Source organism: Chaetodon auriga, chromosome 3, assembly GCF_051107435.1.
Source record: "Chaetodon auriga isolate fChaAug3 chromosome 3, fChaAug3.hap1, whole genome shotgun sequence".
In the NCBI taxonomy this organism is placed as follows: Eukaryota; Metazoa; Chordata; class Actinopteri; order Chaetodontiformes; family Chaetodontidae; genus Chaetodon; species Chaetodon auriga.
The window spans coordinates 19,208,825-19,223,159 of NC_135076.1; the positions used below are offsets into that span (position 1 = coordinate 19,208,825).

Consider the following 14,335-nt stretch of genomic DNA (forward strand, 5'->3'; position numbering starts at 1 on the left):
GTCACAAACAAACTGCTTCAGGAAAAACATGCTACTGAGGCGGGACGAGAGCTGTCAGGGTTCAGTGAGATGCACCACATTTCATAGATTAGATGAGGACAGTGGACAGAAACAGGACACGTGGGGGGACTCAGAGAGAGAGGTACAGACAGGATGTATGAACAGTTTTAACTGAAGACAGATACAGTATTTGTCTTTTAACACACGAATGAAAACTGATTTCACCTTTTTTTTTTAACTATAGGACATTTGTTGTATCTTGGAAACATCAGTGATCAGTACATTCAGTTAAGGTGTTTTCTAGGCTTTAAAGTTTAGATTTATGTAACTTAGTGTGAATTATTTGAGTTTGTTTAATGAAGATGGCTGAAATTTAGAAATTTTCTCTTAATAATAATAATAATCATAATAATAATAATGATCTCTACACAGGTAAAGACTCCAGATCCTGACTTCCATTAGTGCAAAGAACACTTAACCTGACCATTAAACTGAGCTCTGTTTCTAGAGGAAGAATGTGAGACCCTGTTTCGTCCCAGAGTAATTTAAATCCTCATGAGCTGGTTCAGACTAATCTCAATAAAACGTGGAGGAAACCAATTCTGCTTAAGGTGTTTTGAGTTAGTCTAGTTTCAAATGGGAGTTCTGTGAGCTTCAGCTTAATCCCTGTGGGTGAAACAGACAATTATCCCCTGGATCTCTCTCTGAGCGCTGCCCTGAAACCCTGAGCTGCACACTGTTGGAAAATAAGAGTCTAACAGTGTTTTTGTAAGGTTCTTCTCAACCATGGTTGTCTCTGGTAATTCAAGTTATACTTCAAGAAAAAAAACTGGGACTACTTGTATGATGCACGTGGTGAGTATATCACACAAGCATCCCTGAGCGTGAGCGCTGTTTGTCAGTTTCTCTGTGACCGGCTGTTTCTCACGCGAGGAATGAGTCGATCTAATGTGCTCAGCCAGCCACACTTCCCCAGGTTTGACCAGACAAGAGATGTTGCTCAAGGCTCCGACGGGCACGGAGAGGGAGGGAGAAGCACTGCAGGGAAAATTCTCTCATTTTAACCATTGCTGTGGAACAAGGTACGACAAGAATCTGTGACAGAAATACCCTCATTCTCAAATTTTGGTATCAGAGGAATTTTTAGTTTTCTATTAAAGGTGGAGAAAAACATTTGGCTGTTTAAACCTAAAACTTTATTATTTATTGCCGATATTTAGGTTTTCTGTGAGCCTCGAAAAGACCTAAAAACTTGAAAACAAAGCCTTGAAAGTTGAAAATACTTCCATCAAGGAACACACCACAAGTAAGAAAAATGCTGATTTTTATTTAACAATTTAAAGGATCTTTGGTGTTGACTCAGTCCATGAAATCCATGCTTGTAATGTGGCAAATTTGCAGCAATTTTGGAGAACCCCCCCCCCACCCCCACCCCCCCTGTGAGCTGTAGACGTGGCCTTGACTCTGGCTGGCTGTGGGAATGATGGAGGGGATGCAGCAGCTTTGGTGCAAAAGCAGCCAGAAGGCACAACAGGTAAGAGTCCAAATCTCCCTCAGTGATCTGACCACTGACTGACAGCACTGCAAACAGTGGCTAACCCAGTAATTCATTCCTGATTTCAGGAGGAAATTACACCCATTTTCCTGCCAGAGCTTATGCTAAATGCTTCATATGACTGGTCATGTCAGTGCTGTGTACGTCGTGCACCAAGTCTACATCCATCCAGAGGAAACTCTGTGATGGAAATGTGTGTTATAGCTGAGCAGTTTCACTTGAAAAGTGATGTTGAAGACTGTTTTTGATCAGGGCCTCATCTAAGTCCTGAATTAGGCCAGAAAAGGCCTTGAAAGACACTGGAGAGTCCTTGAATTTGACCAGTGAGAGCTGGAGCCCAGTTTAGTTCAAGGGAAATGCTCTAAGAGTATAGGTCTTTGGGGGACTTGGATGTGGGGTACAGACAGATCATTGAGTTGGCTGTAGAGTTGTGTGTGTGCCTGTGTGTGTACATATGTGTGTGTGCGTTTGCCGTCCAGACACGTGTAGCTCGGAGCGAGGGCGAGGTCAGAGCAGGGCAAGGAGCTCAGTGAGCGTGAAGCCGGGTGCATTTATGCAAGAGACAGGACAGGTGCATCAGTGCTCGTCTGTGCGTCCTCCTCCAGGGAACACTGCACATAGTGCAGCTCCTCTCAAGTGTGAGATTACAGTTTCTATCACGCAGCTTTTTGAATTTAATGCGCACAGGCATGTTCCCTTGTACCGCTGCAGCTGATGATGGTGATGGTGATGGGCTCGGAAATGCCAGTGAGACATAATGATATTCCTCTTATACCAGACCAAACTTGTCATCAGTTGTTGTTTCGCTGGGAAAAAGTCATCAGGTTTTTAACTGTGTGAGGGGAAGAGGAGTGACAGCTGTGTAACACGGTTTTGTTAACATGTTAGATAAATGAATACTTTTTGGTATTCAAAGATTGTGAATACAGAATTATTAACAAACATATTAAATAGTTGTAATTTCCTTTCACAGTGCAGAGATGGTGGAATCAGTTCTGGGCCTCGTCTCATCAGGAAGTAGTGAAGCACTATTTTAATTCATTAAAAACAACCTTTTTTTTGACACATTTGGTGTGTTAATGAGAGTGAAACTAATTTAATTTCTCCTTTTTTAAAGGAGCTGAAGCACATGAAACATCTCTTAAAATCAATCTCAGTCACACCAGGATGGTACGACTGGCACTATTTTATTAACAGATTTCTTTAAAAACAAAAAGGAGTGAACTTCTTTTCTTCTTTTAAAATCCAATGAAAATTCAGACATTGGTTCACATTGTTTTACTTTGGTTTGCAGTCAGTTTAATTTTCTTTTAAAAAGGAGAAGGCCCCAGTATTTGGACTGTGTCCCCCCCTTTTTTTTTTGACATATCAGTCAAGCTTTGGCTGGATGTCTTAATCAGAGCCTCCTCCTCCTCCTCCTCCTCATCAGCAGCAGCCCGTCACTCTGACACAGGCGGATGAGAAAGTGACTGTGTGGTAATGAGCTTACTCTGCCGGCTTCCCTGCCACAGATTCAGTGGTGGCAACATCAGGTTGCTGTCTTGATTCTCTGACGACAAAAGAGGAGAGCGGTCCATGATGTTTAACCAGCTCCGCCGGGGTCAAGAATGCAGCCCACTGGCGAGGGGACAAAATTCCTGACACAAGTGATCTCTCCTCCCTCCTTTTGAAGTGGGACCCGCAGAGATCTCAGAGCACGGCGGCTCCCCGAATCACAGGATCTCCTCTCCTATCCCAGACTGGCCTAACCTGGAGGGTCACCCCGAGTTTACTTTCTCAGAGACGCAGGCCCTGCCCAAAGAAACAGAATCTATGCAGCTTAAACTGTTGGGTGGGCACAAAAGGGGGGTCATCTCTTCCCTCTCTGTCTCCCTCCGTTCACAGTGCTGTTTGTTAATGACACAATAGACGTGGAAAGACTTTGGTTTTTATCTTTGGGGGAAAAAAACAACACGTTTTCCTAGCAGCCATGTAACCAATCTGATTAAAAAAAACTTGGCTTTGAAATGGGTCTAAATTCTTAAAAGGCTTAAAACGTGAAGGATCCTTCTTCGGGGATTTAACATGTTATTTTAAGAGAGACCAAATTAAATTCCTTGTACTCCAGGCTGCTGGTCAGTCTGTTTGGTGAGAAAATATATACAGACCTAATTCGATCAAAGAAACAACAAAAAAAAAAAAAAAAAAAAGGAAAGGAAAATGCGTTCAACAAGTCCTCAAAAGCATCAGTGGGTTCAGTTATACCTTTGCTTAATTCCTCATTATGCTGGAAAAGTTTCTTGTGTGCCGGTTTGAGCAGCTCGTGTCTCTGCGCGGTCTGACATGGACCCTGAGGTCAGCACACTTTTACTGGGTTAATATCTTTTAATAAGAGACATGTGCAGCCTGTACTGAAGCTCTGCAGCAGACCTGTGGATTGGCCCTCCTGCTGTCAGCCTCACCGCGCCCGTTTGAAACAAAGCGGCGATTAATAAATAAATCAAATCAAATACATCAGGGATTAATTTGGTGTTTTCATATATAAAATTATCTCCCAGAGAATTTATATTGTGCAGCAAATTCATATGAATATATATGCCGTGTGTGTGTGTGTGTGTGTGTGTGTGTGTGTGTAAGGTATATCTTGAATTCTCATGTTTAAGTTTGGTACGGTTTTTAGTGTGAAGAACAGCCCTAAGTGAGCTCAGTAAGTCTCCTGCTTTTCGTGCCTACAACAGAACAAATGATATATATTTTTTAAGTAAAAATTTGAGTAAAAATGTGATTAATGTGGAAAAAAATAATAACCTGAGACTAGTTTTAGCTGCCGCCTTTGAGGGTGCTGCGGCCGCGCTGACAGCATCGAATAATTGTGCCTTTCAGTGATCGATGTTATATTAAAAACCGTGTGGGAATCGATCAGCATTGCTCCTGTGATGCTGAAGGAGATATTCCCTAGAAAGAAAATCTTATTGATGATATTCAGTCCATGAATATATTCCTTTATTTGGACTTACAGTAAATCCAAAATTAGAAAAAGAGAAGCTCCTTTCTTTTACCGTGACGCCCGCTGCTGCCTGCAGTGACGCTGACTGTACCAGGGGGCGCTGTGGAGGGACTCCGCGTCTGCGCTGTGGCCCCTGCTCTCATTAGTCAGAGTGATGCTTACGTTTTGCCTCCGGCAGCTGTTTCAGCGGTGAAGCTGAAGAAAAATAAAGTTTCAGATGAAAAATCCAAAAAATAAAATATAAACTCATTTTAAAATATTTTACAAGGCAAATGTGAAATGTCATAAAACAAAACAGTTAATTATATTATCCATTATTTATTGTTTTCACAATTTTTAATTTTCATGTGAAAAAATACGTTTTTTTTAAAATATATTGCTATAGTTTAATATAAATGAATATATAAATAAAGGCTTATGAAAATGACAGTGAAAACATCTGTGACCTGTTTGCTGAATATCAATGCGCCGATAAATACCGGAACTATGAATAACTGATTAAAATAAAGAAAGAAAGAAACGTGTTGTCCGTGCAGCCCTCAGCCTGTGTCGGCTCGCTGCTCAGTTCAGCTGTAGTCCTGCTCCTCACACAGATCCGAGGCCTTAGAAAAACCTGCGGCATTCGGATTATCAGCCGCATGGGATAAAGCAATAAATGGGCCAGTGGGGTCCTGAATGGGTGCAGTGGCGTGAAGGGGAGTAATTACAGCTTCATATTAATTGTGTTTTTTTTTCCTCCTTCTGAGCGCGCGCACACACACACACACACACACAAACACACACACACGCATACACACTGAAGCGAAGCGGTGGTGACATCTAGGAGGGCCAAGTCTTTGTGCTGAACACTTCAAGTTTCAAAAACAAGGCCAATTGAAGCGGCGGAGCTCAAAGCCGGCACCATTGTAGGCGAACACATTGAGTTTTGATTGGGGACAATGGTGTTTCTCAAATTTCTAGCAAAAAGAAAGCCATACTCCATCTGTGATCTCAATGAGCGCCTATTCATGAGCTTCCTTCTTTTCTGCGCCATTCGGTGGTGGAGAAAAGGAGGCAGATGTGGATGGATGGAGCAGGGGAGAGTGCATTTTAATTGGCTGCAGTGTGTAGGTCTGTCTCTGTCCTTTTTTCCTCTCTATCGCACACACACACACACACACACACGGGAGTTATATGCCACTATAGGGCTTGCAGAAGGGAGAGTGAGAGAGCCCAATAATCTCGCCGTGTTGATGAACACTTGTAGCCCATTCATTAAACAAAGATAATCCCTGCCAGCCTACCTCGGGGGCACAAAAACGGTATTTTTCTGTGTGTGTGTGTGTGTGTGTGTGTGTGTGTGTGTGTGTGTGAGAGAGAGTGAGAGAGAGAGAGAGAGAGAGTGAGAGAGAGTGTGTGTGTGTGTGTGTGTGTGTGTGTGTGTGTGTGTGTGTGTGAGAGAGAGGGGGGGGGGGGGGGGGGGGATTGGCTGAGTGCTGGCCAACAGCTTTGGCACAGAGGGCCCCTTCAGATCTTTGAAATATTCATACGCCGTGGCAGGGTTAGCCCCCATTTACAAATAAGTGTTATTCTAGCGGGTGAAGAGTGATGCTTGAGAGACCTCTCTGCCGCCTCTTCATCTCAAGCGTCTGCAGCACATGGCCTCAGCCGGCAGCCAATCCTGCTGAAATTTGGCATATCTGGCTGCTTGTCTTTGTGACTTCTGCAGGGCTGGACTGCGGGCTGCAGGCTGGCCAATCAGCACAGTGACTTCTGAGTTTGTCCTCCAGTGGTGGGATGTAACTAAGAACATTTACTCAAGTGTAGGTCTGAGCTACCTCCTTGACTTCTTTTCTTTCTTTCTTTGCTTCCTTTTTACTCGACAGGTGTAGTCACTTAAAATCATACATACTCATTGCTGCTTTGTGGTTTTCACAGTCCAGTAATATGACAAACTCTCACAGGATCACAGTCACCTGTTACTTTGATATTTAAGTGGATTTTGCTGAACACTTTTCGTTTTTTTACTTGAATTTTGATTTGACCTTTCTGGGGGGGTTTTTTCCTGGTATTACTTAGCGGATCCTGAATGCATCTTCCATCACTTACTCACATGCACTTAGTGTAGCTGATGATCATGATTAATCACAGAGCTCACGCGTAATTATTTGATCATAGTATGTGCGCTACGGCCCACGCATGCCCAGTTGTGTTAAAAATCAATTCTTTTTTGCAAAGCTTTATTCCACTGTTGTATGTCAGCATGAAAAAAAAAAAAAGCAGGCTCTAAAACTTCTCCAGCAGTGTGTTTTCTGTGCCTCCAGCCTCCTCTGCTCCCCTGGCTCTGCCCTTAAAGGAATGCATTTAGCTTGATCCGCTTCCCCGGCGCATTGGAGCTGGTGTAAAGTGGCAGGTTAACAGCCTCTTGTCTATAAGCCCGGGCCTACTCGGTGTGCCCGTCAAGCGTGTAAATACCTCTGTGAAAAACCCCGTGCGTTTCTTTTCTCCGGGCCTCTTGTCTAACTGCTACTCTAACCTCTGCCTCTGTGTGACGGAGCCGGCTGCTGCAGCGGGAGAGCGCGGGAGGGGATCCGGGCCCAGCCGGGCTGCAGGCGGGGCAGCGGCAGTGGGAGAGGCCGCTCGAAAGCCGCACCGGGGTGCAGGGGCAGCGGAAACATGCTGCTACATATGTTGGGTCAAGCATGGCCTTTGTTGTGATCTTAAAAGGGTGTTAAAAACCCACTCGTCTGTAGCCTTCCTGAAAGAAATGAAAGCATCGCATAGTTTTTTTGATGCATAGGCCTAATGAAGTGGTTAAAAGAATGTTGGATTTTCTAAGTGCTCACAGTCACTTTTAATTGCGCGGGGGGCATTTTTAATTGGTCCAGGAGGAATAATAGCCAACGTAATCCCTATCATAATGCATATTAAAAAAAAAGAGAGCGAACTTTCCGTTAGACTCAGCCAAACTAAAGTGAGAAAAGATTGAAATCAGTGATGGTTTAAGCAGAGTTCATTTCAGTGGACACCTTTCAGAAGGAATTCACTTGTGATGATATTAAACACAGCCGTGTTAGTCCTCTGTGGACAAATATAGCTCAACAAACACTTCTCAAGTCCCAGTAATTGTCGCTTAAAATGATCAGGTTGGGAACTTTCAGTCAAATTGTTCCCTTTTTGCTTTTGTTTTCCGTCGGCCTGTGCAACACGCCGAGCAGCCAGACTTTAATGAAGGCCGTTTTATTTTCATTTCTTAAATCATTCATCCTGAGCTGAAAGTATACGCCTTTAATCTCTCCAGTGAGCCTTCTCTGCAGTTTGCAACTATCACTTTACCATGCAGGACGTGCGATTTTCATCCGAGTGAGAGCGTCGCCCGTGCAGATAATTACTTTGAATGTCAAAAAGATGTAGTTTTAATATCGTCTCTATTAGCCTGTTGGCTAGGTAATTAAGGTGCAGATGACAGCGGCGAGGGAAACAGATGGCATTTGCTTACAGTGATTCAGAAAGTAAACAATGAGCCTGGGAGGGGGAGAGAGAGGCAGGGCTGCACACACTGCACACCCAGCAGCCATTTCTTTCTTCTGCAGCTCCAAGTTGTTGTTCTTCACTGAGAGTGTTGTTATCATCCTCCAAGGGACTGACAATTGTTGATTAAAAAAGTAAAAACATCTATAACTTTTTAATCTGAATTCAAATAGCTGCATGAATTATCTCCTGAGTGAACAGGTGAGGAAGCAGGTGGTTTGCGTTGAGGTGCCCTTTCGTCTCTCCGCGCGTCCTGGACTCCTTAAGTCTCCGGAAGCGTTGCAATATTGTCGTTAGTTAATAGGAGGCGATGGGAGGACCGCGCACCTCCCACTGCAACACGCTAATGTAGTAGAGTTTAATGATAAGACATAGGAAATGATTTGTAAATCCTGTTATTCCTCCTTAAAGTTAGAAGTTAATGAGGAAAAAGGGGAGAAAAATGAGACACTGGAGCAGAACCGGACAGAAACCTTTTCTTATTTTTCATCTTCAGACGCACACAGCAAACCTTTCCAACACTGAAGCAGATTAACTGCTATGTTTCTTATTATGGCCGAATAGGTCATAGTAGAAGTTGTTGTTGATAATAATAATAATAATAATAAGAAGAAGAAGAATAAGAATAAGAATAAGAATAAGAATAGCAATAATAATAAAAATAATAATAATAATATTAATAATAATAATAATAATAATAATAATAATAATAATAATAATAATAATAATAATATAATAATAATAATAATAATAATGTAATGGTAGATTCCTGTTTTTATTTGAATTATATCCTGTTTAGCTGAAAAAAAAAAATCCATTATTAAGTCTAACAGTAACAATAATGTCCAGAAATCTCCGTGTACATTTTAAAAAATGTTTTGCACAGTTCTAAACAATTAAAATTAAAATGCGAAATGTTTTGTTTCTGTTAATAACGGAATCATTAAATGCACAAAAGCGCAGCGGACAAACTCGTTGAACACCGGTGTCCTCGCGCGGCGCCGCGTGTCAAACTGATCAGAGGAAAATCGAAAAATGAACCAAAACAAAAAAAAAAAAAAAAAAAACAGCAACTATGTTTTTGAAAACGTTCGTGAAAATCTTTTCTCACAGATCAGTTTGTTCTGAGATGCAGTCACATTGTGTTTGAGAACAAAACGAAGACACTGAAAACCTCTGGCACGCTCATTTAATCCATGACTCCAGTCAAGGAAACTGATTTCAAAATGATAACAAAATCATTTTTTTTAACACACCTTCACAGTACAAACGCAGCGTAAAGTGTGTGGCTGGTTCGAATTGTTTCTTCTTTATCAAACCTAACGAAACAAATGCTGAAACTGCTCCATAATGAACATTTCACACAGATTTCATGTGTAGCGACCACGAGGCGCCGTTGTCATTTGGACAGGGTTAAACTCTCCGCACTTGTCCTGCAGCCGAGTTCAAATTAACCATTTAGCATCATCGACAGCTTCACTTCCTGCAGTCAGTGACCCTCCGCAAACACACACTTCAGATACTTGTCCCTCACAGACTCGGTCAAATGTTCTTCTCTCGTCTTGAATCGGTAAAATAAATGATACTTACCTTCCAGGCTGAGGAGATTACAGTCACGCACCATCTGTATTTTGAGGAAATATGAATCTGAACTATTCTATCATGAGCAACATCAACACACCTGGACTTCATGTTCTAACGATCATGTCGCCAGATGATACAGAATATTTCTCCAGAAATATACAGGAAGTTTTTAGAAGGCGTGAAAAGGTTCCTTCATTTTAGGGCTGTTGTTGAACATTTGGTGTCCTGTTTGGCCGCACGTCGCCCTGTGATGCAGCTGGATGAATGGAATAACACAGGCTATTGTTTTAAACCTATAAATTTCTTTTTTTGGAAATACACAGCATCGATTTTAGCTTTCCGGGAACTCCCTTCAGATTCTTAACACTTGATATTTGGAATAAGAGCTCAGGTGGACACAGTTGAAAAAAGAGGCGAGCCAATCAGATTGCTCCTTCCCCCTTTGGCCAATGACAGACGCCACATTGTTGTCAAATTTGTCTAATGAAAACGTAGGAGCAACAATAGAGAGGGGAGAGAGGGATCTGTATCCACTGACAATCTCAGGAGGAAGTTAGTGTCTCAGGCTGCGGCGAGTAACAACCTCGGCTCCTCCTGGACACTTTTGACTTTCTGTCGGGGAGGAATGATCGCTCCTCTCGGCTCCTGCTCTTCTCGGATTTAAAGTCGACTGTATCTTCAGATTTTTTTTTTGCTTCTTCGCCAGACCCCGTGTACACTTTCTATTAGAATTTTGATCATAGATTTTTTTTTTTTTTTTGCATGATAACCCCGTCAGCAGGCAGACATCGTTGACTTCACCTGTTGCCCAGAGATGTTGAGAACCGCTGAGCAGATGTGAACGGCTCGTTGCTGGTTTAGCTCAAACAGATAGTTCAGAACACAAATTTTCTTGTTTCTAGTTTAGTTACATCAGTGAGGAACGCGGGCATGGATCTGAGACCGGAGCTCCCCACAGTCTCCTCTGCCTCGCAAGCCCACCCGGGAGCGGCAGCGGCGGCCGCAGCAGCCTCCATCCCGGTGTCCATGGCCGGCAACCTGCTGCGCGGCCCCCCGCTCCTCCTGCGCGCCGCGGACAAGTACCCGCGTACCCCGAAGTGTGCCCGCTGCAGGAACCACGGCGTGGTGTCCGCGCTCAAGGGCCACAAGCGCTACTGCCGCTGGAAGGACTGTATGTGCGCCAAGTGCACCTTGATCGCCGAGAGGCAGCGAGTGATGGCGGCGCAAGTGGCGCTGCGGCGGCAGCAGGCGCAGGAGGAGAACGAGGCCCGAGAGCTGCAGCTGCTCTACGGCACCGCGGAGGGACTCGCCCTTGCCGCCGCCAACGGCATCATCCCGCCGCGGCCCAACTACGAGGTGTTCGGCTCTGTGAGCAGCGAGAGCAACTCAGGTGAGTGGAGCAGCTGGACGCTTTCATGCAAACGCGCAGTTCTCAGTTAATGTTAAAGTAGAGAAGGTGGAGGTTTTATTTCTAGGCAGCAGTAATAGTCAAAGAAAGTTAAAATGGATATTATGAATCATTTGCATGCATTTCTATTAAGCTGCTGCAAGCCTATTCCAGTGAGCTTGAATTGTGGCTTCAAAGCGACACCACAGACCGTCTGTGCTGCTCAGAATAGTGATTTTTGGTTGGAATATTAGAATTACAATTTGATGCCTTTATCGGGTGCTTTACGTTGAGTCTGGCCCAGTGACAGTTGTTCATATTGCAGTTAGTTTATTAGACAAACTGCTGCCTCTGATTTAGCTTCCTGCTGCTGGTTAATTTGCTCCTCTGTCAAGCTCACTGTCACATTAGGTGCATATTTTGTCCCCCATCTTACACACTGTGATGTTCTGATTGTGTCAACAGATTCAAGTATCCAGAAGTATGAGCTGTTTCCAAAGGGCCAGCTGTCAGGATCCGCCACCCCTCAGCAGACTGTGGGGAAACCGGCGTCCAACGAAAGTGATTCGGCCCCGGGCATCTCGTCCCCAGACGGCCGGCATGCAGGCTCGGGTTCAGAGAACGGAGACAGCGAATCTTTCATCAGCTCGCCGGTGTCAAAGCCCTTAAAAGACGGAGGGGAAACTCCCGGCTCTGTCAGCTCCATCGGCTCTGATTCCGGTTCCGAGACCGACAAAGACGAGCAGGAGCCCTCCCCGTCCTCAGCGGCCTCCCGGCACATGAACGCCATCGACATCCTGACCCGAGTGTTCCCCAGCCACAAGAGGAGCGTCCTGGAGCTCGTCCTGCAAGGCTGCGGTAAGGACGTGGTGCAGGCCATCGAGCAGATCCTCAACAACAGCGGCGCGCAGAGCTCCAGCAAGACGGTCCCAGATGAGACGTGGACGGCCGAAAGGATGCTGCAAAACACGCAGCAGCCTCCGCCGTCCTCCGCATCCGCAACCGCCCCGACGAGGCCCATGCTACCCGGTGCCATGACGCTCAGTAACCGCTCTGCGTTTTCTCCTCTCCAGCCCAACGCCCCGCACTTCGGCGCCGACCCCAGCACCTATCCTCTGGGCACCCACCTGGGACTGAACCCGCTGCGGCTGGCCTACTCTGCGCACAGCCGGGGACTGGCTTTCATGACGCCCTACTCCACCACCGGGTTGATGCCCACCCTGGGCTTCAGACCCCCGATGGACTATGCCTTTAGCGACCTGATAAGGGACAGGACAATGTTGCACAAGGAGCAAGGCTACGCCAGCGGCCTGTACGGGCCTTTGGTCAACAACACGCCGGAGAAACAGTGAGGCTGGTGGACTGACCATAGAGACACATTCCATTGTATTTGTAGCCACAAGTGTTGAATATTCTGGCGAAAATCTGTGATGTGTTTTGGCTACAGTGTACTGTACATAATAGGATTATCTGGCTTGTAGTCAAATGGTCTGAGAGGAAAAAACTAAACTCACTTATGTGTAATTTTCCAAAATAATTTTATGTTTGAGTACAAACGTTTGGATGACATTCCCCCGTATGAACCTGGTTATTCCACCAATAAAAATACATGAAGCTCAAGAGATATTTATAGATTTCAAACATAAATCACGATCAAACTGGGAAAGTAAAAATTAAACCCAGCTGCACAGAAGGCTGAAGCTGCAGACAGATACGTGCTTTTATGACTGAGCTTTATGTCAGTTGTGCAGGATTTAAAATAAAAAAATGATTTATCAGCGAGTTTTGACTTTTTGAAGCCCACCAATTTTATCAGCTGGTTGGTGAAACTGAAGTGCATATCTTTTTCAAATTCAGACTTTAAATATGCATTTCTCTCTCACACACACGGAATTTCAAAGGAGGCAAAATGAAGTCATTATAACATGTAGCTTTCGGATGTTAACACTATTTCCTGATGTAAAAGTTGAACTAATGATGTGTAAATGCCATCCTTTTCTTTCCTCGTATTATTTCACTCATCTCACCTTTTTCTTTGTTTTAGTTCCTTTCCACCTGCCTGTATTATATATCGCATTGGTAATATGCTATATTCGACTTTTCATTTATCCGTTAGTCAGCTCAACTATTTTGTGACAAAGTGCTGGATCAAGTCAGTTTCTCTTCAAATGTTACAAGCTGTGCTGTCACATTGTATGAATATGCTGGAAATAAATGTTATTTTAAAGAAAGTGCAATTATTTAGTGTTGAGTCTGGTGTAAGAATCCACGTTTATTTTCATTTAAAGAGGACGCGTCAAAACTCAAGGCGATGCGTGAACTGAAATCCTGCCAAATGGTTCAGATATTCAGACTTCTGCCACCCAAAACTCATGTTTGTGCCCTCGAACACTTTCTGAGCAAAACGCTGGAATCTCTTTAATAAACCCAACCCACAAAGGCTGCTGCTGCCAGGCGTTTGCTGATAAATCATGAAGGAATGGCAGCCTGTGTGTCAGATAATAAAAATGATTTCTAGACTAAAATAAGGAGAGATGGACAGAGAAATGGATCATTTTAACATCAGCTGCACGGACACTGATTCACTGACTGCAGCTGTAGCTTGTCTGTTCTAAATAAAACAGAATCTAGATTCTACACAATCTACACACTTACTGATATATTTCGAGGTTTTTCTAACACATTGTCAACAGCACACAGATGACTTGAACCCGAGAGAAGCTCCACATTACACACATTTCATAAAGTGTGTTTGTTTTCGGCCCTAAAACTCATAAAAGAACTGTCCACGTGGGATTTGACTCCGGAATGGACTTTCTAAAAATGTCTTTTTAATGTTGGACAGACAGACAGAGGGGGACAGTATGTCTTCTTTTTCTTCTTCTTCTTCTTCCTTAACATGTTTGATATCGCAGCATGCAGCGGTTGCAAATGTCCGCTTTGACATAAAGGAGTAATAAAATATTTACTTTTTATCAGGAGCTTATGCACTTAAATAAGCAGCCAGCGGGTCATTTTCAGATGTCGGTCATTCATTTTGTTTGATTCAATCAATCCAATTATGAGATAAATTATTGGATTAGATGAACTACCCCACTTATAAAGTAGTTGGTTATACAAATTAAATACAATAGCGACCAGAAGCGTATCGACATCATGCAAGGAAAAAAAAGAAAAAAACAAAAAACGTACAGGTAAAAAATGTAAAGATGTAGTGTAGAAAATCAAAATCAGTCTTGTTTGTGGTGGTAGTCATGCTTTATTTATGTTCACATAACCAAGTCTGAAATAGGAAAATCTGAATAACTGTGAA

General features: G+C 43.6%; 1 protein-coding gene across 1 annotated transcript; it reads left to right on the forward strand.

The window, feature by feature from the left end:
- Positions 1-1,491: 1,491 nt before the first annotated feature.
- Positions 1,492-13,257, forward strand: dmrta2 (DMRT-like family A2). Its single transcript, XM_076722000.1, has 3 exons — positions 1,492-1,534; positions 10,538-11,025; positions 11,488-13,257. The coding sequence occupies exons 2-3, from the start codon at positions 10,566-10,568 to the stop codon at positions 12,372-12,374; spliced, it is 1,347 nt and encodes a 448-aa protein (XP_076578115.1). The 5' UTR covers positions 1,492-1,534; positions 10,538-10,565; the 3' UTR covers positions 12,375-13,257.
- The last annotated feature ends 1,078 nt before the right edge of the window (positions 13,258-14,335 follow it).